The sequence below is a fragment of the Rhinoderma darwinii genome, chromosome 2, assembly GCF_050947455.1.
Source record: "Rhinoderma darwinii isolate aRhiDar2 chromosome 2, aRhiDar2.hap1, whole genome shotgun sequence".
In the NCBI taxonomy this organism is placed as follows: domain Eukaryota; kingdom Metazoa; phylum Chordata; class Amphibia; order Anura; family Rhinodermatidae; genus Rhinoderma; species Rhinoderma darwinii.
In genome coordinates, this window is record NC_134688.1 from 456,548,153 (window position 1) to 456,570,881 (window position 22,729).

A 22,729-nucleotide genomic window follows, 5' to 3' on the forward strand; every position below is an offset into this window, starting at 1 on the left:
TTAAAATTATATTTACATTTTGAGATACAGCTGCTTTGTATCCTGTATACAGAACAGATGTATCGTCCGCTGAAACCTATATCCGTCAGGTCAGCAGCACTGACGTGAACCCGTGTCAGCGGGTCCTGCGTGGATCGAGCTGCTATCGATCACATCTAGGTTCATAACTTAGATGTGATCGATAACAGGCGGATCCTGCATGTCAGAGACAAACAGGACTTGCTGACATTCAACCTGTCAGTCCTACTGACCTAACTGAAACAGGTTTCAGCAGACGATACAGCTGCTCTGTATACAGGATACAAAGCAGCTGTATCTCAAAAAGTGAAAATCATTTTTTATGAAAAGTATTTAGAGTTATCCCCTGGTCCCTGATAATTGTTGGCATTGCGGTGCACCGGGTGGCTCCGTGACACACATTTGATGGAGCTGCCCGCTACTGAGGTCCTTCTGGGAAGCGGTACTTAAAGAGGCTCTGTCACCAGTTTATAAGTGCCCTATCTCTATCTACTACCTAATATGATAGGTCGCTGTAATGTAGATAACAACAGTGGTTTTTATTTTGAAAAATGATCATTTTTGAGGAAGTTATGAACAATTTTAGATTTATGCTAATTCGTTTCTTAATGCCCAACTGGGCGTTTTTTTTACTTTTGACCAAGTGGGCATTGTAAAGACAAGTGTATGACGCTGACCAATCATTGACCAATCAGCGTCATACACTTCTTTTCATTCATGTTTAGTTGTACTCAAAGCACAGCATGATCTTGTGAGACCACGCTGTGCTGTCACAAACACCCACAGTAACTTTACCGAAGTGTCTTGAGAGTGAATAGACATCGCCTCTAACCAGGATGCGAATGTCTATTCACACTCCCGACACTTTGGTAATGTTTCTGTAGGACTTATTCACAGCACAGCGTGATCTCGCGAGTTCACGCTATGCTGTAATTCACAGCATGATCTCGCGAGATCACGCTGTGCTCTGGGTAAGTCTCACAGAAACTTCCCCGAAGTGTCGGGAGTGTGAATAACAATTTTCAAGGAACAAGTGTGAATAGACATCGCATCCTGGCTGGAGGCAATGTCTATTCACTCTCAAGACACTTCAGTAAAGTTACTGTGGGAGAATGTGACAGCACAGTGTGATCTCGCGAGATCACGCTGTGCTGTGAGTACAGCTAAACATGAATGAAGAGAAGTGTATGACGCTGGTTGGTCAGTGTCATACACTTATCTTTACAACGCCCACTTGGTAAAAAGTAAAAAAACACCCAGTTGGGCATTAAGAAACTAATTAGAATAAATCTAAAATTGTTCATAACTTGCTCAAAAATGATCATTTTTCAAAATAAAAACCACTGTTGTTATCTATATTACAGCGCCTCTCAGATTAGGTAGGAGATAGGGCACTTATAAAGTGGTGACAGAGCCTCTTTAAAGTTATCCATGAAACCACTGGCTTCTTAGTTCCTGATTCCCCTGAGGCGACACTATTGTTTATGTTCCCCATGCCCATGTATGCATACAAACGATCTCTCATTAGACACTTATTACAGGCAGCGAAGTCAGTCATTCCATGTAAATGGAAATTAATAGAACCCCCGACTTTGGACGAATGGTTCCAGGAGGTTGCATTGGTGCAGAGGATGGAGGATCTCATCGCCCAAACCCCAGGAGCGACCACTCGCTACATAAATACCTGGCTTCAGTGGAACATTTTCCTTTTGTCCTCCATGTGCCATACATTGGTGAGCTAATGGGAAGTGGTTTCTTCCCTCAGATCTGTTCTCTTCTAATGTGCCTATCCCCTGGCAATTGTACCCACATCTTCTAATGACATTGTAGCTATCGGATGACCTTCTGCCTCTTTATTGTATTATCATCATTACTCAGGATCCAGGTTCGTCATGTCCCCACCTTCTTTTTTCTATTCTGTAGTACTTTGTACTGGCCTCTTCTCTATCTCTATTCTGTCCTTCTTACTCTAAACAGGTATGGTCCATCTCATTTGCTAGCGACCACCACCAACGTAGGCCTACGTTGCCGGCACTTATTTTGTCGGGGTCGCATTGAACCGGCCCACCTCCTACACCTATTTCCGGCTCCGAGTCATCCCCTTGACTCTGATGGTTATATTGGACTGTCTATACACTGAAATTAATATGGATCTTTGCCTGTTCGCTGGATTTTATGATTTTCTTGTATGCTTTTTGAATATTTTGTATTTGTATTTTATTTACTTTCTGTTGGTATAAAATAAAAATTCTTGAATTTGAAAAAAAAAGTAAGTTTAGAAAGTTGCACCAAACATACTGACTGACATTTTTATAAAAAACAAAAAAACAAAACAAAACACAATTTCAAAGGTTTACATAGCCTTTAAAGAGAACCTTTCACCTCCCCATACATGTGCAGCTGAGAGCAGCATGTAATGGGCAGGGCTGCACAAACACTGGGGCACTTTACAATTTTTTTCTACCTCCCTCCGTTATTTCGATATCTGTGCACGCTCTCACACTTCAGCTCTCGGCAGACAAGGACTAGAATGATCTCTCGCGAGAGATCACACAGTCTTGTACTTGTCTACCGAACTGGCAAGGGGATGTGTAATAGCAAGGGGGCGTGTCACTGCTGCGGACAGTGCAAGACCTGGAGAGAGGAGAGAGCGCGCATGCACGCTCTCACTCTTCAGCTCTCGACAGACAAGGACAAGACTGTGATCTCTTGCGAGAGATCACAGTCTTGTCCTTGTCTGCCGAACTGGCAAGGGGGCGTGTCTCTGCTACAAACAGTGCAAGAGCTGAAGTGAATGCGTGTTCTCCTCTCTGCAGCTCTTATACTGTCCGCAGCAGTGACACGCCCCCTTGCAATTACACGCTCCCTTGCCAGTTCGGCAGACAAGTACAAGACTGTGATCTCTCGTGAGAGATCAGTCTTGTCCTTGTCTGCCGAGAGCTGGAGTGAGAGCATGAGCGCGCACACGCTCTCCTCTCTCCAGCTCTTGCTGTGATACTGACCGTAGCTGATTGGACAGTGTCACAGCCATGTTACACAACCCCTTGCCATTACACGCCCCATTGACAGTTCAGGGGGTTATTTAAATATCGGGCGCCAAATATAACGGCACCAATATCTAAATAATGGAGGAGGGTAGAAAAAAATGTAAAGTGCTCCAGGGTTTGTGAAGCCCTCCCCATTACATGCTGCACATGTATGGGCAGGTGAAAGGTTCTCTTAAGCTTATATTAGACATCAAGACAACAGGACTTAAGTAATGCTATGATTAAAAATGTAATAAACGTGAAAATAAATTGTTTGCAGCGGCTATGCATAGTTTTGCAAGATTTCAACGAGCAATGTGTGAGAAAATATTAAGCACACTAATGAAGCCAAATTTGCATTCTAACAGGTACGGTATGTCACGTTCACTTAAGTGCACACATACTAAATTGTCTCCGACAACAGCAGCAAAACTGGCGAATGCCCTCAGGTGCTGACAAGACGATGAAAACGTTGAACTCACAGAGATGAACAATATGTCTCCCTAGCTGTGATACAAACAAGAAAAAATAAAGTAGAAAGTACATGTTCAACTGAGTCAGAAAGAGACTGAAAACCACTTACCATGGTAGCCATAACAACGCCACCGATTTACGTCCTATTTTGCTCCTTTGCCGTTACTGCTGATAAATTTAGAATTTAGGAACTTTGAGTAGTCGTCAGGATCTTTATATAGAATTTAAATAATGTTTGTTGAAAAGATATTTTAAGGACCCAAGTTGTCTCTGGAGTAAAACTGCGCTGCAATGTACTTAATGAGTCTTAACACCATCAAACTATATATGTTTGATGGTGCCCACCATTCACTCTTAAAGGGTAACTAAACGTTCGACAAACATGTCAGAAGTTTGGATTATTCGGGGTCCGAACACTGAGACCCCCACCAATCGCTAAAACGAAGCGTCAAAAGTGTTTGTGTGAGCGCTGAGCTGCTTCATTTATGTTCCGGAAAGCCGATCGAACTGAGTACGGGCTCATAGACATTCTATTGAGCGGGTACTCTACTACATTGATTTCCGGAAGAAGCCAAACACAAACGAAGCGGCTATGTGCCCACACGAGCACTTCTGCTGCTTTGTTTTAGTGATCGTATGGGTCTCAGTGCTCAGACTCCCACCAATCAAAACTTCTGACATGTCACTATGACATGTCAGAAGTTTGTTGAATGTTTAGTTACCCTTTAAATCTTTCCATTACATAGTGAAGCTTGTCAGATGGTCAGTTCCTTCTTGATCTTTTTATGTATATAACGGGGCAAAAACAGACAACTAAGGGACCCTGTGCAAGAACAGCTTATGGGCCCCTTGGTTTCCAATATCTCATCATAACTCACCCCCCTTATGTCTCTCCATCAGTAATTGTAAGTCATAAAATGAATTATCTCAGGTATTTATATTGATATCTATTGGGCCCCTGTGGAGCTGCACAGATTTTATCAATGGTATCTCCCCACTTGATATAGACCGTTCAGTCATAACATTAAAACCACCTGCGTAATATTGTGTAGGTCCCCCTCGTGCTGCCAAAACAGCTTTGACCCGTCGAGGCATGGACATTCACAAGATCTATGAAGGTGTCTTGTGGTATCTGGCACCAAACCACATTAATGCCAGAACCAAAGGTTTCCCTGCAGAACATTGCCCAGAGCATCACACTGCCACCGCCGGCTTGTCTTCTTCCTACAATGCATCCTGGTGTCATCTCTTCCCCAGGTAAAAGTGACACACAGACCCGGCCATCCACATGATGTAAAAGAAAATGTGATTCATCAGACCTTGGCCACCTTCTTCCATTACTCCATCGTCCAGTTCTGATACTCACGTGCCGATTGTAATGCTCTTTGTATTCTGACACCTTTCTATCAGAGCCAGCTTTAACTTTTTCATCAATTTGTACTACAGTAGCTCTTCTGTGGGATCGTACCAGATGGACTAGCCACACACATAAATAAGCTTTGGGCACCCATGACCTTGTCGCCAGGTCACCTGTTGTCCTTCCTTGGACCTCTTTTGGTAGGTATTAACCACTGTATACCGGGAACAGTCCACAAGTCCTGCCGTTTTGGGGATGCTCTGTCCCAGTTGTCTAGCAACCACAATTTGACTCTTGTAAAACAGTAGTGACCAATATGGAGACTATGAGGGTTTAGTGGGTAGAATGATGGGACTTAAAAAAGTTGTCCTATTAGGACAACCCTTGTCCATATGACCTATTAGGGCAAATGGATGCTGTAGAGGGTTTACCCACTCAGGACCTCCCTCTATTAGCCAGAGTGACGCTGTAGAGTGACTCACGCCCTGGAGGTCTCAGCCTGACCATGTATTATGATTGTCCATTTATTTGAATGAGTGCCATGTAAAACAACGTTTCCCTTGCAGTCGCTACTTGAGGGGAAAAGTGTGGCTGACGCAGCTTCCACTGGTGGTCATAGCTGATAACCAGAAGTTTTAGCTGCCAGACCCAAGGTGCACAGATGATTGTCAGCAAGTCTTCATTTAGAAAAGAGATTGACTCATGAAGAAAACCCTGGTCCATGTGCCTGATTAGGGCATATGAATGTCATAGAGGACCGGGACCCCCTCTATGAGCCAAAACGGAAAGTCCTTATGTAAGAGCAGCTCTCGCTCTGGTGGGCTCAAGTCATCCATTTACAGCCTTTCATTCTTGCTTGCCATGGCTTCCCCTGGCAAAATTAGCTGATGAGTAAATTCCTTAAATATTACCAGGACAACATTTGCATGCAGATTGTATGATCTTCCTATCATTGCATGGTTTCCTAGCAGACTCGAAAAACCATTATAGGTTGATTGGCTTTTTCACAAATTGTCCTAAGAGACTGTGTACTTGTCATAGGAAAACTAGAATGCAAGACTAAAGAGTCAGTAGTTTGTCATTTGATTCTTCTTGGCACAGATGAATAGTAGAAAGGGATAGCTGTGGTGGGGGAAACCATCAAATATGCTTAGTACAATATGGCACAATTTTGTTTTAGCTCCCTGATCTGCACTTTGGGGGAAAACTTAGAAGGTAGAATTGCCCTCATTTAAATGGATCCTCGACCAAGAAATGTCTTAGCTTAGCATATTCTGTTATTACTATTACATTAAATGCCATCTGTTGCTTTTTAGAGCCCTGCTGCCCTGTTTTCAGAACATTTTTAACAGGTGAAAATCAGTCTAAGGGGTGTGTCTATCTGAATGATTCTACAAGGTGGATCTTGTAGACTTGTTCAATAAGGGCTTGGACCAATAATGTTCAATGCAGATCAACAGAGAATGGGAGGGTACATGATAGGCCAATCAGCAGGGCCGGCTCCAGGTTTATGTGGGCCCTTGGGCAACACAGATTTAGTGGGCCCCTTTGCGGGGGAACTCACGGCGGCAGTAAAATGCCAAAAATCGTCACTTTGTTCCCCCATATAGACGTTAGGCCCTGTTTATGCCCCCATATATAAGTTAGGCCCCCAGTTTGTACCCCCATAAATTTTGATCCCTCTGTAGATAGTGCCACTGTAAAGGGTTTGTCAGACACAGGTTCTGTGTCGACGCCCGGTGTTAATCAGCCCTCATCAGCTCCAAGGTCTGCTAGAGTGACGCGATCTGTTACCACTCAGGCTTGCAGGCTGAGGAGAGGGAGAACTTATCACAGCCTGGCCTGACAGTTCTAGCTCCCGCCCTTGGTCTATTTATACCCTCACTTGCAGCATGCTCCTTGCCTGTGATTGTCTGGTTTCCTGGCTCTGCGATTCCTGCTATTCACCCGATTGACCGCTGTTACTTGTTGACCCTGACTTGCCTGACTATTCTCCTGCTCTGATTTGCTACTACGTACTCCCCTGGTTTGATTTGGCTCGTTCACCATTCCCTGTTGCTCACGGTGTCTTCGTGGGCAACTGTCCCAACCCCCCCTTGCTTCTGTGTGCCCTTGTCTTGTGTTGTCTGTCTTGCACTTACTGAGCGTAGGGACCGTCGCCCAGTTGTACGCCGTCACTTAGGACGGGCCGTGCAAGTAGGCAGGGACTGAGTTGTGGGTAGATTAGGGCTCACCTGTCCGTCTCCCTACCCCGATTCATTACAGCCACACAGCCCCCCTCCCAGATAGTGCCACACAGCCTGGTGCAAGAATTCAGCTTAGGCCCCCCTACCCCTCCCCAACACCACCAGACCCCTTTGCATGCCTATGCCCAGCTGACTTGCCCGACAGACCCCATGAATCTCCCCACAGTATAATGCCCCCATAGCTGCCCACACAGTATAATTACCCCCATAGCTGCTCCCCACACAGTATAATGCCCTCCATAGCTGACCACCACAGTATAATGCCCCCCATAGCTGCTCCCACAGTATAAATCCACCACACAGTATAATGCCCCCATAGCTATCCCCCACACAGTATAATGCCCGCATAGCTGCCCCATACAGTATAATCCCCCCCATAGCTGCCCCATACCGTATAATGCCCCCATAGCTGCACCATACAGTATAATTCCCCCATAGCTGCACCATACAGTATAATGCCCGCATAGCTGCCCCATACATTATAATGCCCCCATAGCTGTCCTATACAGTATAATGCCCCCCATAGCTGCACCATACAGTATAATGCCCCATAGCTGCACCATACAGTATAATGCCCCCATAGCTGCCTCATACAGTATAATGCCCCCCATAGCTGCACCATACAGTATAATGCCCCCCATAGCTGCACCATACAGTATAATGCCCCCCATAGCTGCACCATACAGTATAATGCCCCCCATAGCTGCCCCATACAGTATAATGCCCCCATAGCTGCCCCATACAGTATAATGCCCTCCATAGCTGTCCCATACATTATAATGCCCCCATACAGTATAATGCCCTCCATAGCTGCCACATACAGTATAATGCCCCCCACAGCTGTCCCATACGGTATAATGCCCCCCATACAGTATAATGCCCCCTCAGCAGCTACAATAGGACTCCCCTCCCATACCTAGTATAATGCCCTCATATGTACCTAATAGAAAAATAATAACATAATTACTTACCTACCCCTGTTCCGATGACGTGTGGAGGATCCTTCTTCTCCTCTGCACTGTGCTGTGAGTGACTCGTCGCAGACAGGCGCGATGTAGTGACGTCACTACATCGCGCCTGCCTGTGCCGAGCTGCTCACGGCACAGTGAATGCTGGAGCGAGGCTCCAGCATTCAACCCAACTGAATCTGCGTCGCAGGCTCAGTTGGAGGTGGGACCAGTGCGGTCAGGCTGGGACACTGCTTTGGTCCTGGCATCACTGTCCATATATGGACAGCGATGTCAGGGGCTTTCCTAGAGACGGAGTCCAGGAGCAGAGCCGCTAGCGCTCTGCCTGGGACTCCTCTCCTTCTTACATCACTGTCCATATATGGACAGTGATGCCTTAACGACTGCAGCGTCAGCACCCGGTGGCCGAGTCAGCCCGCCGAAGTGGAGTGGGCCCCGGCACTTGCCCGGGTTTGCCGGGTGCTGACGCCGGCCCTGCCAATCAGCTGTCGCCATGTAGAGGAAGCTGTTAAAATATGTATTTTGAGGGATGAGCTGGGGCAGAAGTCCTAAATATTTATGAGGATCCCGATTTAATAAGGAATGCAGATGAAACTCAGGAGCATCAAAATAAATTGTTTATAAGTATATTTATAGGATTTTAGGGGCTCTGTAATTCATATTCTTCCCTGATTTTCAAAATTATCTTTATTCCTTCTATCACGGAAATATGGGAATAGGGTTTAGAAAATGATGACCCACAGATAACATCTCATATTGACAAAGGAATGGATGAAAAATGTCCTCCTTGAATTCATCATCTCCTATGATTGGGGATATAACAGAACCTCTGGATTCTGTCACATGCGTATAGCAAAGCATTGACTGATTATACAAATAAAATATGAAAGTAAGCAGCCTGCATCTGATGGCTCAATTCAATTAGAAAATCTATGAGCAGATGAGAAAAGTCTGGTAAACATAGCCGCAGTCATCTGTCAGCAACACGGACTGTGTTACAGTGTATACAATGGAGTAATGTTACCCAATCCATGGCTATACATCACTGTGACATTTTTTGTGCAATTCACAGTTTATCAAGTTACTATATATATATATATATATATATATATATATATATATATATATATATATATATGTGTGTGTGTGTGTGTGTGTGTGTGTGTTTGCAGATCCCCTTTTTGTCATCAAAAAAGCTCTGACCTGTTGAGGCATTACCTCCACAAGACCTTAAAGGGATCCTGTCATCAACATCTTACCTGTTAAACTCACCTGACCCCTCAATGGCCGCAGCTGTCCAGAGTTCATTCCTGTTCTCTTCTTTCCTGAATTCCTCCTCTGTCAGTAAATATAGTCGTTTAAACTTTTCCCGCCTTTTATGGTAATTATTTTTCCCACGCCCACTGCCACCACCTGTCCGGCCCTGACTGGCTAAGGAGCTGTCAATCAAAAAGAAGGAGGTGGAGTCCACTCTGAGATGCTGGAGGAATGAAAACCTGACTCTTTTCAGATGAAGATTTGACTCTTTTCTGCTCATTTACATACAGCTCGGGACCACTGAAAAACGGAATACTAAAGCTACAGAGCTTACTTAGAACATATTTATAGCTTAGATGACAATGATTTTTCACCCACTTTCACCAGGTATTGCTGGCTTTATAGCTAAAATGCTGGTGACAGGTTCCCTTTAAAGACGTTCCTTTAAACTCTGTAAGTTGCAAGGTGGGGCTGCCATGGATCGGACTTGTTCTTCCAGCATATCCCACAAATGCTCAATCAGATTGAGATCTGGGGAGTTTAAAGGCCAACTCAAAACCTTGAACGCTTTGTCATGTTTCTCAATTAATTTCTGAACAATTTTTGGAGTGTGGCATGGCGCATTATCCTGCTGAAAGAGGCCACTGCCATTAATATTGGCGCTTTTTGAAATTGAACCAGAGGGGCTAGCCTTGGCTCCCTATGCATAATAATGAGCATGGGGACCCATGACCCCCGACACCCATGACCCCATTGCCTGTACACCATTTGTCCTTCCTTGGACCCCTTTTGATAGATACTAATCACTGCATACCTTAAACACCTTACAGGACCTGCCATTTTGGAGATGCTCTGACCCAGCTGTCTAGCCATAACAGTTTGGCCCTTGTAAAAGTCGCTCAGATCCTTACACTTGCCCATTTTTCCTGATTTTAAGTCATCAACATCAAGGACTGAGACTGTTCACTTGCTGCATAATATATCCCACCCCTTGAAAGGCGTCATTGTAACAAGATAATCAATGTTATTAACTTCACCCGTCAGTGGTTTTAATGTTATGGCCGATCGGTGTATAAATAAATATATATATATATATATATATATATATATATATATATATATATATATATATATATATATATACACATACTTACCATGGTATGACAAAGCAATTGCGCCCTTTCATATTTGTCACAATGAATGGTCATTGATCCTTAAGCCACATTCAGCTGTAATAATTGCCACTATTATTTCCTAGAATTTGATATCAGTATTTCACATCAATTTTCAATCTATACCTCACCATGTCTTGAGCCTTATCATGAGAGTGAAGTAGTCACCACCAGGGCCAAAATTTACTTTACAGGTAACGTGCCTATAGAGAGCCTTGGGGGAAGGGTCTGCTGAAATAAACATTTACATATAAATATATGGAACAGCGTGTATATAAATTGGGAGCATTTATGTGTCAGTTATGCAGTCGCAGTGCTGTGTGTGTGAGAGGAGGACACCCAGGGAGAGACAAAGGGAAACTAGATGTTGTGAGAAGTGTACCTCAATGTTCTGAATTATTTTGTAAGAACAGACAAATAAATTAAAACCAAACATTACTTACATTTGGTTGTACAGAATTAGAAACTATGACTGCTTTATTCCAAAAACAGCACCACGCTTGTCAACAGGTTGCCTGTGGTATTGCAGTTAAGCCCCATTCAGTCCAATGGAGCTGAGCTGTAATATCAGCCATGTTTTACTAATCATGTACAACCCCTTTAAGGTGTGGACTATTTGATGGACGGAGTCAAATGCACCAGCCAAGTTGTGTCTACATGCTCCTGGTCCCCAAAAAGTTTAAACACAAACACTCTGACAAAATTAAAAGGAGATTCCAAGAAAGATATGAAAACTATTGGTTTTGGAAAGGGCTATAAAGCGCTATCTAAAGGTCCTCTTACACCGGGAAATGAGCGCCGATCAATGAGACAGTTAGTTGATCGGCGCTTGTTTGCTCCTGTCACACGGAGCTATGGTTGGGTACGAGCGGTTGTTACTCCGATCGCTCGTCCTCATACATTATTATCATGTCGGCAGCGCGTCTCTCTGTTTATACAGGGAGATGTGCTGCCCACAACGATAATATTTTACTTTTTTAAAACGATACGATCAGCAGCATTTGCTCGTTCATCTGCGCATCGCTGCCTTGTTTAAACAGGGCAATTATCGGCAACGAGGGCTCAATGAACGCTCGTTTGCCCGATAATTGGCCAGTGTAAAAGGGCCTTAAGGCTCTTAGGTCGAACATATCCTGGAGCCAGATTTATTTCTTAGTCCTGGACAACCCCTTTTAGGGTATGTTCACACGCAAACTCAAAAACTTTTTAAGCCACTTGCGATTTTCGCTGCGTTTTTTACGGCCGTTTTTGGAGCTGTTTTCAACAGATTTAATGAAAAACGGCTCCAAAAAATTCCCAAGAAGCGTCCTGCACTTCTTTTTCGCGGCCGTTTTTTTATGTGCCCGTTTTTCAAAACGGCCCATTGCAACAGAACAGAACAGAATGGGCCACACAACCCCTTGAAGCTGGTCAAACGCATTAGATATCGTCAGCTAATCCTGTTTTTCTTTTATTTCTAGACATTTAAAATGTAGCTAAACGTTTGACAAACTTCTGACATGTCATAGTGACATGTCAGAAGTTTGGATTGGCGGTGGTCCGAGCACTGAGACCCCCACCAATCGCTAGAACGAAGCAGCTGAAGTACTCGTGTGAGCGCTCAGCCGCTTCGTGTCTGTTCGGCTTTTTCCGGAAATAAATGTATCAATAGAAAGTCTATGAGCCCGTACACCGCTACATCGGCTTTCCGGAAAAAGCCAAACAGACACGAAGCTGCTGAGCGCTCACATGAGCGCTTCAGCTGCTTCGTTGTAGCGATTGGTGGGGGCCTCAGTGCTCGGACCCCCACCAATCCAAATTTCTGACATGTCACTATGACATGTCAGAAGTTTGTCAAACATTTAGCTACACTTTAATAAAGGGATTATACACTTTGGACATTCCCTACTTGTTAAAAGGGTCCCTTGACAATAAGTATATCACAAAGTGTCCCCCTGTTGGGACCCCAAGTGATCAGCTGTAATCTGTGGTGAAATCTGGCAGTAAAGGTGATATTACACAGCCCGACATTGGCCGTGTAAACGAGCGCCGATCAACGAGAGAGCTCGTTGATCGGCACTCGTTTGCTCCTTTCACAAGGAGCTATGTATGAGGCTCATTACTCCGATCGCTCGTCCCCATACATTTCTGTAATGTCGGCAGCGCGTCTCTCTGTTTACACAGGGAGATGTACTGCCGACAACGATAACAGTTTCGGCATTCAAAACGATACAATCAGCTGAAGATCCAGCGTTTGTCCGTTCATCGGTTGATCGTTGACCTGTTTACACAGGGCAATTATCCGGAATGTGCGTTCTGTGTCCGCTCGTTTGCCCGATAATTGGCCAATGTAAAAGGGCCTTTAGTGTTCAATTTCTCTGAAGCGCCACCACAGGGAATATTGGGATTATATAGTCATCAATCGTCTCCAGAGCAAGGGACGTTCTTTGTAACCGCTCTATACTTACAACACTAGTACGAGAAGAGTTAATATATCACCTTTCCTGCCAAAAATACCCTTAACAAATATTCTCTATTAATTATTTCTATTTTTGCAGCTAATCAAGGCAATCTTATGGCCATATCCACTTATTAGTTTCTGGGAAGAAGATGCAGACCCGTTACCATGGCAACTGTTGCTCGGATTTTACTTTCTTCATTAAAGGGAAACTGCACCCAAAAGAGTAAGATGCGTCTTAAAAAACAAATTGTACTGGTTGGTGTAATGTAAGTGTATTAAATAATTGAAAGAGAAGCTTCATATTCTTGTAATACAATGCAAATTATGTCTTTTGCATATGTTTCTAGCGCATTGAATTATTCATTTTTATATGACCCTGGAGAGCAACTAGTGACATTTCTGCTGCCGTATGTTTACTATCTATGTTATTATGCTGCAGGTTGTGGGGGATATTAGCTTCTCTAGAGCAGGAGAACGTTTATGAGAAGATAAGGGTTTCACTGGTCATAGACACTAGAAGATTCCTCCAGATAATGGACCTCAGGATGACTTACCTGGGCCGATGATCGGGGGGGAAGGGGATGGGTCATCATCGGCCTGTGTAATAGGGCCCAGCGATCAGCCGATGAACGAGCAAACGCTTGTTTTTTAGGCTCATCGCATCTTTTCTGCGGCAATAAATATCATGGTTCTCGGCAGCACATCTCCCCGTGTATACAGGGGAGATGGTGCCGACAATAATGCAAACTGTATGGAGACGAACGATCATCATGTATAATTGCTGCATGTAAATGGAGATAAATGAGCACCGATTGACGTTCCATATTGACGTTCTATATTGACGTTCGGCGCTAAGCAAAAGACTATATTGCCCCCGTGTAATTTTTCAATGGTGTCCTACAGTCCAACTGGTGAGTGAACTGAGAATTGCATGGATGCAAAATACTGATAAAATACGCCCGACTGAATGAGACCTAAGGGAAACTACGCAGGCAGCAATAGATCCTCTCACATGCACTGGGCCTCAGAATTTGCCTTTCCTTGCCGGGGTAACACTGATTTACACCCTCATAGAAAGTAAAAATTATTCTGAACCTGCCATGTAATGTATCTACATTAAAGTGATTGGCCAGAATAAGACAAACATGGCTGCTTTCTTCAAAAAACAGTGTCACACTTGTTCACAGGTTGTGTCTGGTATTGCAGCTTAGCCCCATTTAATTCACTGGATCTGAGCTGCAATTCCAGAAACAACCCATGGACATGTGTGGTGCTGCTCCTGGAAGAAAGTAGCCATGTTTTTCTAATAATGACCAACCACTTTAAGTGATGTAAGCTACAAGCTAAGCTATCTGATCTCCCACAATGCGAAATGGATAAGTTATCTGCCGCCATGATCCACGAGAGCTTAGAAGTTTTTAAGGGTGCAAAGTGATAGAGTTCAGCGGCACAGCCAGCAGATCGGAGCGAGGTCTGATAGGGAATTATGTAAGGTAGTGATCCATGGAGGCACCTTTGTTGTGTCTTATGAGGTCATGCCGACTCAAAGAGGCTCTGTCACCAGATTTTGCAACCCCTATCTCCTATTGCAGCAGATCGGCGCTGCAATGTAGATAACAGTAACGTTTTTGTTTTTTTTAAAACGAGCTTTTTTGACCAAGTTATGACCGTTTTTATATTTATGTAAATGAGGCTTTCTAAAGTACAACTGGGCGTGTTTAAAGTAAAAGTACAACTGGGCGTGTATTATGTGCGTACATCGGGGCGTTTTTACTTCTTTTACTAGCTGGGCGTTCTGACGAGAAGTATCATCCACTTCTCTTCACAACGCCCAGCTTCTGGCAGTGCAGACAGCGTGTTCTCGAGAGATCACGCTGTGACGTCACTCACTTCCTGCCCCAGGTCCTGCATCGTGTCGGACCAGCGAGGACACATCGGCACCAGAGGCTACATTTGATTCTGCAGCAGCATCGGCGTTTGCAGGTAAGTCGATGTAGCTACTTACCTGCTGATGCTGCTGCAGAATCAACTGTAGCCTCTGGTGCCGATGTGTCCTCGCTCGTCCGACACGATGCAGGACCTGGGGCAGGAAGTGAGTGACGTCACAGCGTGATCTCTCGAGAACACGCTGTGTGTCTGCACTGCCAGAAGCTGGGCGTTGTGAAGAGAAGTGGATGATACTTCTATACACAACGCCCAGCTAGTAAAAGAAGTAAAAACGCCCCGATGTAACGAACACAATACACGCCCAGTTGTACTTAACTTTAAACACGCCCAGTTGTACTTTAGAAAGCCTCATTTACATAAATATAAAAACGGTCATAACTTGGCCAAAAAAGCTCGTTTTTAAAAAAAAAAAAACATTACTCGTATCTACATTGCAGCGCCGATCTGCTGCAATAGGAGATAGGGGTTGCAAAATCTGGTGACAGAGCCTCTTTAAGTTGTGAGTTCCATGGTGGACGAGGGCATCTACACTGTTTGTGCTACCCTAGTTATATTAAAGTAAATTTTGGTTGACAGTTAATGCATCTGGCGCAAGAATCTTTTTACAGGGCCACAAGTTTTCTGGTATCAAGAAGCTGCCTGTAGCTTTAAATGTGGGCAGAGACGAAAATCTAAAACTCAAATTCCATACAATACAGTATTTCTATAGTTTCTTAGTGATTTATGAAGATTCATACTGTGACATTTTTTAAAATATTTCTTTGTGAGTTTTTTTAAGGGTTGAAAACACTGCTGGGAAGGGTGGAGTAAAATATTTTCAGAAAAAATGTTCTCTACAGTAATCAAGTTTATATTTCATATAAGACAAACGACAACAATTTTTTTCAAGAAATGTGATTTTATGAAAACGTTTCAATTACAATAAAAAATGTGATTTAAATAGTAGCTACAATGCAAATTCCGACCACAGAACAAAGAAACAATCTGCATCTGATGATGGTTTATGTTACACATGGCAATGAGAAGGGAGAGGAATGTTTTCTTTATGCTACATCTTGAGCGACTTTGAACAATAAGCACTAATTACATATTCATGTAATATGTTCACATATTTCTGCCCAAATTAACATCTTCTTCAAAAACATTCTTCGGTATAATCCGAGAGCAAGTATTCGGCAGCTGACATATCTGATCTGGTGGAGTCAGCGTCAGGCATCACTTGTCCCTCTACACATGTGATAAGGACAAATTCCAGCTGGATTCTACAAGACACTTTCAAAAGGCTTCGAGTTGTGAAGAAATAGACTGCAGAAATCTGTATTCAATGTGGAGACACCATTTGTTCTAGAATTGTGCCAGCTACAAAAACTGCTTTTGTTATATTTTTGGTATTGATGTTCGATTCAGGTTTGATAGAGATAGAGCTACCTCTTATCTTCATAGAGGTTTGAAAGCAGATCCCATTGATTTTAATGGAATGGACATATTAGTTGGGTCTATGGCAAGATTAAAGAGGTTGTCTTACTACTACAACCCCTCGAAAACCGCCAAGATTTCCTCTTGGCTCCGTCTTGGCTGGTGAATAAAAATTTCTTCCTAATCCAATTTTTCAGGAACTGACGGATTAAATAATGAATTCACAATTTAGTTTAGTGCAATCAGATTGTGTGATTTTAGACATAGATTGGGCACAATGTCATTATAATATTTTGATTATTTTGACAAAGCTGAAGCAACATAGCAGTTTAATGAGGACACGTGGCGACCTCGATGTAGATCCAGTATCCACCTAAATCTTAAATCATTGCTTTATCTAGTTTTTCACAGACTCTAATTAAGCTACATTCACGTGAAAGATGTATCATTAGATACAACATTATCAGATCTTTTTGAAATTGTATATAGACGACTAAGGTGGCCATTAATCCTGGATGGGCATTCCAAAATATGAGAATCTTTGTGGTCATTACGAAATCATCAGAATACCATTAATACCATACTGTGAAATTTGGTAACCAATTTTTAGAGAATTATTGACATTGACTGGACCAATTTATAATGACGCACCATATCAATAAATTCTTAAACACGAACGATTTTATTGACAATCAATTTATTGTTCCATAGCTCCAATAGACTTATATGGAACATCCATATCCTGCTAGCCGAATTGTAAAAAATAGGGGACACGGAACCCCCACTCTCATGATTGGTGGGGGTTTTAGTGTTCTGACCCTAACAAATGTATAGAATATAAAACCTCCATCAGTTAACAAAAAGAAAAAAAAACTTTGATCTTACTAAATTGCCAGAACAATAGAGGTGTCTAAAAGACAGATATACAAAGACATGCCTTTGTATTTATTTTCACCAGGCTAAGGCAATGTAAACTGATACATAAAGGGTCTTCAAAGCCTTTGTTCCTTCACAATATGTAAACCAGAATACTAATTCCAAAAACGTTGAGTGTGTTTTTTTTGTAAAACAAAAATACCAGAGGGATAAACTCAGTTTACCTAAAATGATTCATACACATCATGCAGAACTTCTGGATGTTTTTTTTTAAATATATATATATATATATATATATATATATATATATCCACGCTCTTAACTGCCTGTTAAAACACAGTAATATAGTGACAATAAAATGAGTTTTATGGACTGGGACAGGGATTTGTTGATCAGTTGCTTCAAGTCAAGGAGAAAGTAGAGATACACTAGTTATATTTCAGAACACAGATGGCTGCCTTCACTCTCGCTTGCTTTACTTAAAATTAAGAATATAATACAGAGGAAGTCAATAGTCTGTACTCTAATTCCAGTTTAATTATACCTCTGTCTAGGTTAAAGAATTCTCCCCCGTAATTCCAATGTTCTTAAACTAACCATGCTGATTTTTGGGTCCAGTCAAAATAAAGATCTTTGTAGAAGGAGCTATAATCCCACCACTTTCCAACAGGTTACAAAAAAAACTTGCAATATAATTGATTCTCCTCTTTTCTCAAAAAAAATAAAATAAAAAGGATGGTTGGACCCCATAGGCACTTCTAATGTATATGGAGTCTGAGGGCAGGCAGATATCTATCCAAATTTAAGTTTTGGAGAATTATTACGAAGAGTAAATACAATATTTTTTATCAGTTGCCACAACAAACTTGGGCCATCCTAAAAACGCCAACATTCTGATTGTTGTATTGTAGCATTGTGGTTTGTCTGCGTCCTGCTGGGAAGTGGTGTATGTACCTGCCCTTGTGAGTAAGTATGGCCTGTTCAGTGATTTTGTATTGGTACCTGAATCAAAATGTTACATTATAAATAGTAATGGATCTACTCCCTGTTTATAAAAAGTGGTGAGTTCACATGGGAGGGACAAGACGACCAATAAGAACTTAGTGAGTATCTATGAGCTGGAACACAAAAGTAAAGGGCCTTTTACACCGGCCGACAATCGGCCCAGTGCAGCGAACGCAGATCAATGAGACATCGTTGATCGTCACTCATTTGCTCCTGTCACACGGAGATATAGATGGGGACGAGTGGTCGTTACTCCGATCGCTTGTCCCCATACATTATCATCATGTCGGCAGCGCATGTACCGGTTTACACAGGGAGATGTTCTGCCGACAATGATAATATTTCTCTTTTTTAAAATGATACGATCAGAAGATGATCGAGCGTTTGCTCGTTCATCTGCTGATCGCTGCCCTGTTTACACAGGGCAATTATCGCCAACGAGCGTTATACAAACCCTCGCCTGCACCATAATCTGCCAGTGTAAAACCCCCTTAACACTCTTAACTCATGGAAACCTTAACTCATACCTCGTACCAAAATAATATATTACCGTCTGAAATCAAGTTGTTACATTTTTTCCTGGTGTACACGTTAAACAATCCTCTACTAGAAAGTCCAAATGAGATTTAAATCAACCATAAGGGCTATTTAGACGAGTCGATTCTCGTTTGAATAATCATTCGATTGAGCAAAAGTGATCACTCAGCCTAGGTGTAAATACTGCAAGCGATCGAACGATTAATGATACATCCTTTGTATATCGTCGATCGCATCGTTTTGAATGAGAGAAATATTATTGTTCGTCGTCACAAATGTGCAAGTTTGAACAGGTATCGTTCGTCATTCAACAACAAAGCAGTAGGAGTCTGATTTTTCACAGAGGTGTGTCCCATAACTGTTGTACATCCCACAAAATGAAGTAATTGGTTAGATGCCAGACAAGCGACCTAAACACCGATCGCAATATAGTCTATTTCAACGATAATAGATGCAATTAAATAATGATCGTGCGCTACGTAACGACTCGCTAACAAATCGCTAATCGTTCGAACGTTACAATTTCTTGGCTCGTCTAAAAGGCCCTATAGTACCAAAAACAATGCCAACCCTTCCTTCAAAGAACAGCTTAGAGTTTTATAAAAAAAAATAAAAAAATGCATGAAGAATAAAAGTCTTCATCAAGACAATATGATCTAAAACAATTACATTGAGAAAAATGGTGACAGTGTAAAATATTAACATCATAACACTGTGATGTGCAATGAGAAAAATCCTTAATGTTTACAATAGCCGTTTCCCATGCAAGTCGTGTCGGTTCCGTAGCGATCCCAACTGATTCAAGTGCAGCATGGTCAATGCAGGAAATGAATAGCTTAGAAATCAGGTTTGGTCCATGGTAGGTAGTGTCAGTAGACCACAGTATTGTTTATTTCTAAAAGATTTGTTACAGCAGAACTCTGGAGGTCTGCATGCTGCATGTCCACAGAAATGTCTATTTGTAATGTTCATGGAAATTTTTCCATAAAAATTGTCAATGTTTTTGTACAGTACCAGACAGAGCTCTTGTGATTTCACTGGTATCACTGCCGTAGAAGTGCAATTCATAGAAGTGATGAATTTACCAGTGCATAAAATAAAACACATACAAATGCTCTTGATACAATGAAGAATTTTACAAAATTCACATTTACAAATATAATCAACAAGTTCTCCTTTTTCTACAGGGGTTTGAGCCCTTAAAGAAACCACAGTTCTCAAAAAGATGTCCGGTCAGCAAAATCCGTTCATATCGGTGGAGTTGAAACTGGTATAACCTGGGCTCATTTGTTGCAAGGCTGGCATTCGAGATTCCAAGGAATTATCAGGTTTAGGAGAGGTAACCTGACTCCTCTTTCTCAACATCTGACCAATGCCCATCATAGGAAATCGACCTCGACTTCTAACACAGTTTGGGCTTCCTAAGTTTCCAGAAATGTTATTATTACATGATGGGGAATGGGGAGAAGTTGGGGACATGGATTCGGAGCTAGATGGGCTACTTTTGTCCTCGTATGTGAAAGAAGAAAGGGTGGAATGAGCCTTCACGGGAGTTGTGTTATCAAACTGAAAGATCGGGGACAGAGTTCTTTCACTGGAATGACGAGGAGAGAAGGACACCGGAGAACCTATGACTCGATACTGGTGAGAGGGAGACAATTCTATTTGGTCTTCTCTGTTCACAGACTCAAAGGAACGTACAACATTCAGATGAGGTTCCCTCATGCGAACGCCCATGTTCATATTCACAGTTTCTTGTGAGTGAGAATCTTGACGTCTCATGATCTTAGGTGTTCTTGGATCTGGACTTTGCAATTCCAAATATTCCAAAGAGCAGGAGGTGACACAGGACGTCTTGTTTAATCGGACTTCATGGAAAGGGCTTAACCCAGCGATGGATTCTGCAAAATAGGAATATAAATGAAATATTTAGTTTGAATTTATTTCGACATCGATTGTTACAATTTGCAATGTTCTTACATGACTAATTGCTAGACATAAGAGCTAGACATGTTTTCTCCAAATACTGTTTCCTCCAAGATGAGTAATAAGGAAAGTATAATGGTAGAAATATAACTTGCTAGTAAAAATCAACCACACTGTAAACACTGTTGGGTGGTGTCCATTTTTAACTCTTCAGTTTCTGTAATTGGCCGGTCGTATTTGGCGGGACCAGGAAACTATCTAATATGTATGGAGTATCCCGAACTTCCCCCTATGGCAGATGTTGGAAGAAAGAAGGATCGGGCATGTTGGATTTAAAAATGCCAATTATTTTTTCCCATGGAAGACAAGCCAGTCGCCAGAGGTGACTGGCAGTGGCTCAATCCCCTCTAATGATTGAAAATACTTTCAGGCTTAGCCAACCTTACATGTTTATGAGTTAGCAGGAAAATCTGTCGGCCGAATGAGCTCAATTGGCGCACAGCTCTTGAATGTGTATGCGCAGCTTAAAGAGGTTGTCCACTTTCTGAAAATTGATGACCTATCCACCGGATAGATCATCAGTATATGATCAGTGCGTGTCCGACATCCGGACCCCGCACCGATCCGCACACCAGCTGCCTCCGTGCACCGGATGTTTGGAACGGGATGCAGTAGTTGGAGCCGGAAGCAGAAGGCTCTGACCACTGCATAGCGGCCGTTTGGCGAAACTGCAGCTCTGCTCTTATTCACTTGAATAGGAGCAGAGCTGCAATACTGCAGCTCGGCCGCTATTCTTTGATCGGAGCCATCTGCTTCCGCAGTGTCGGAATCGCACCGATCAGATGGCGTGGTGGCCGCAAGTCCAGAACGCAAAAACTCAGGACTTATCATTTTACTGTTTGTATTTGTGGATCATGTGACCTACTCAGGGGGCTGGGACAAGCTGGTGACATCAAATCAAGCCTTCCTTTTTTTTTGTGGATCTGTGAATGCTGAAGACACACGGATGCACTACGGAAGGTTTTTGCGGACAAATGGACTGCAAATGCAGACAACGGCTCCGAAGTTTTGTGAACTGCAAAATCCCCACGGTTGTGTGCATTAGGCCTAAGTGTCGAAGTAATAACAACCATTGCCATTCCAGCTATCTATATCTTTAGTAACTCTCCTTCCCACTAATATATACAAATGTATGGGTATGTGCCAGTTCCTCATACATGACACACAATGGTGTATGTTTATTCATGCGCAAAGTATATAAATGTTTACATGCAATCCAAAAAGGCATTCAACTTGGAATTATTGTGGTTGTTGCTTAGGAAACAGAGTTTTTAAAGGGCCATCATATTCAGTCAATATATAATTGCTTAATTACATAAAGAGGATAATTGTTTACAGAAACACACCCACGTATCATTTCCATATTCATATCTCCAATTCAATAATAATATGTTTTACAAATGACTCAAGCTTTATTAAGTAAAATGGAACAAAAAACATTTTAGCTAGAAAGCAAAGGATTACTATGTTTAATAGAAACAGTGTGTCGGTATAAGAGCTAATTTGCTAATAAGGAAGACAAGACTATTATAATAACGTGAAAGCATATTTGTCCCTTTCACTGTCAAGGGGGCTAAGCTAGAGCTCAGAATCTTTGCTTTAAAATTATACCAGGTACAATATTCGGGGCGCAGCACTCGATTGAAGTCAGGAAGCTGTAGGAAAAGTTTAGCTTCCTTGTTCTGTGTCTGTGTAAGGGAGGGAGGGGAGAGGCTGCAAGTGAGAGCAGGAATAAAGGTCCCCTTACCTCTCCCCAGTACTGCCTTCAAGTGACCCCAGGGGGATACACAGGAACTTTTCCTCATGTCATCACCCTTTCTTACTAATGAGATAGGATTTGTCATTTCTGTCATATTTAGGGGTCTTTTTTGTCTACTAAAGGGGTAAGAAGTTGAGCAGTTGCACCTCTACTTACCCCCTAGGCCCATCTAATCAGGCCACTTGATTTGGATCATTTTGGTCTCTTCAGTTTTGATGATTTTGCAAAGATACGTGCATGTAGAC

The 22,729-nt window shown here is 42.4% G+C and overlaps 1 protein-coding gene across 1 annotated transcript in view; it reads right to left on the bottom strand.

Annotated features, from left to right (window-relative positions):
• Positions 1-15,783: 15,783 nt before the first annotated feature.
• HUNK (hormonally up-regulated Neu-associated kinase) overlaps positions 15,784-22,729 on the bottom strand; it is a 77,657-nt gene continuing 70,711 nt past the window's right edge. The window contains exon 11 of the mRNA XM_075854537.1: positions 15,784-20,640. Within this exon, the coding sequence (XP_075710652.1) occupies positions 19,973-20,640 (668 nt within the window). The 3' untranslated portion in view covers positions 15,784-19,972. The remainder of the gene's footprint in view (positions 20,641-22,729) is intronic.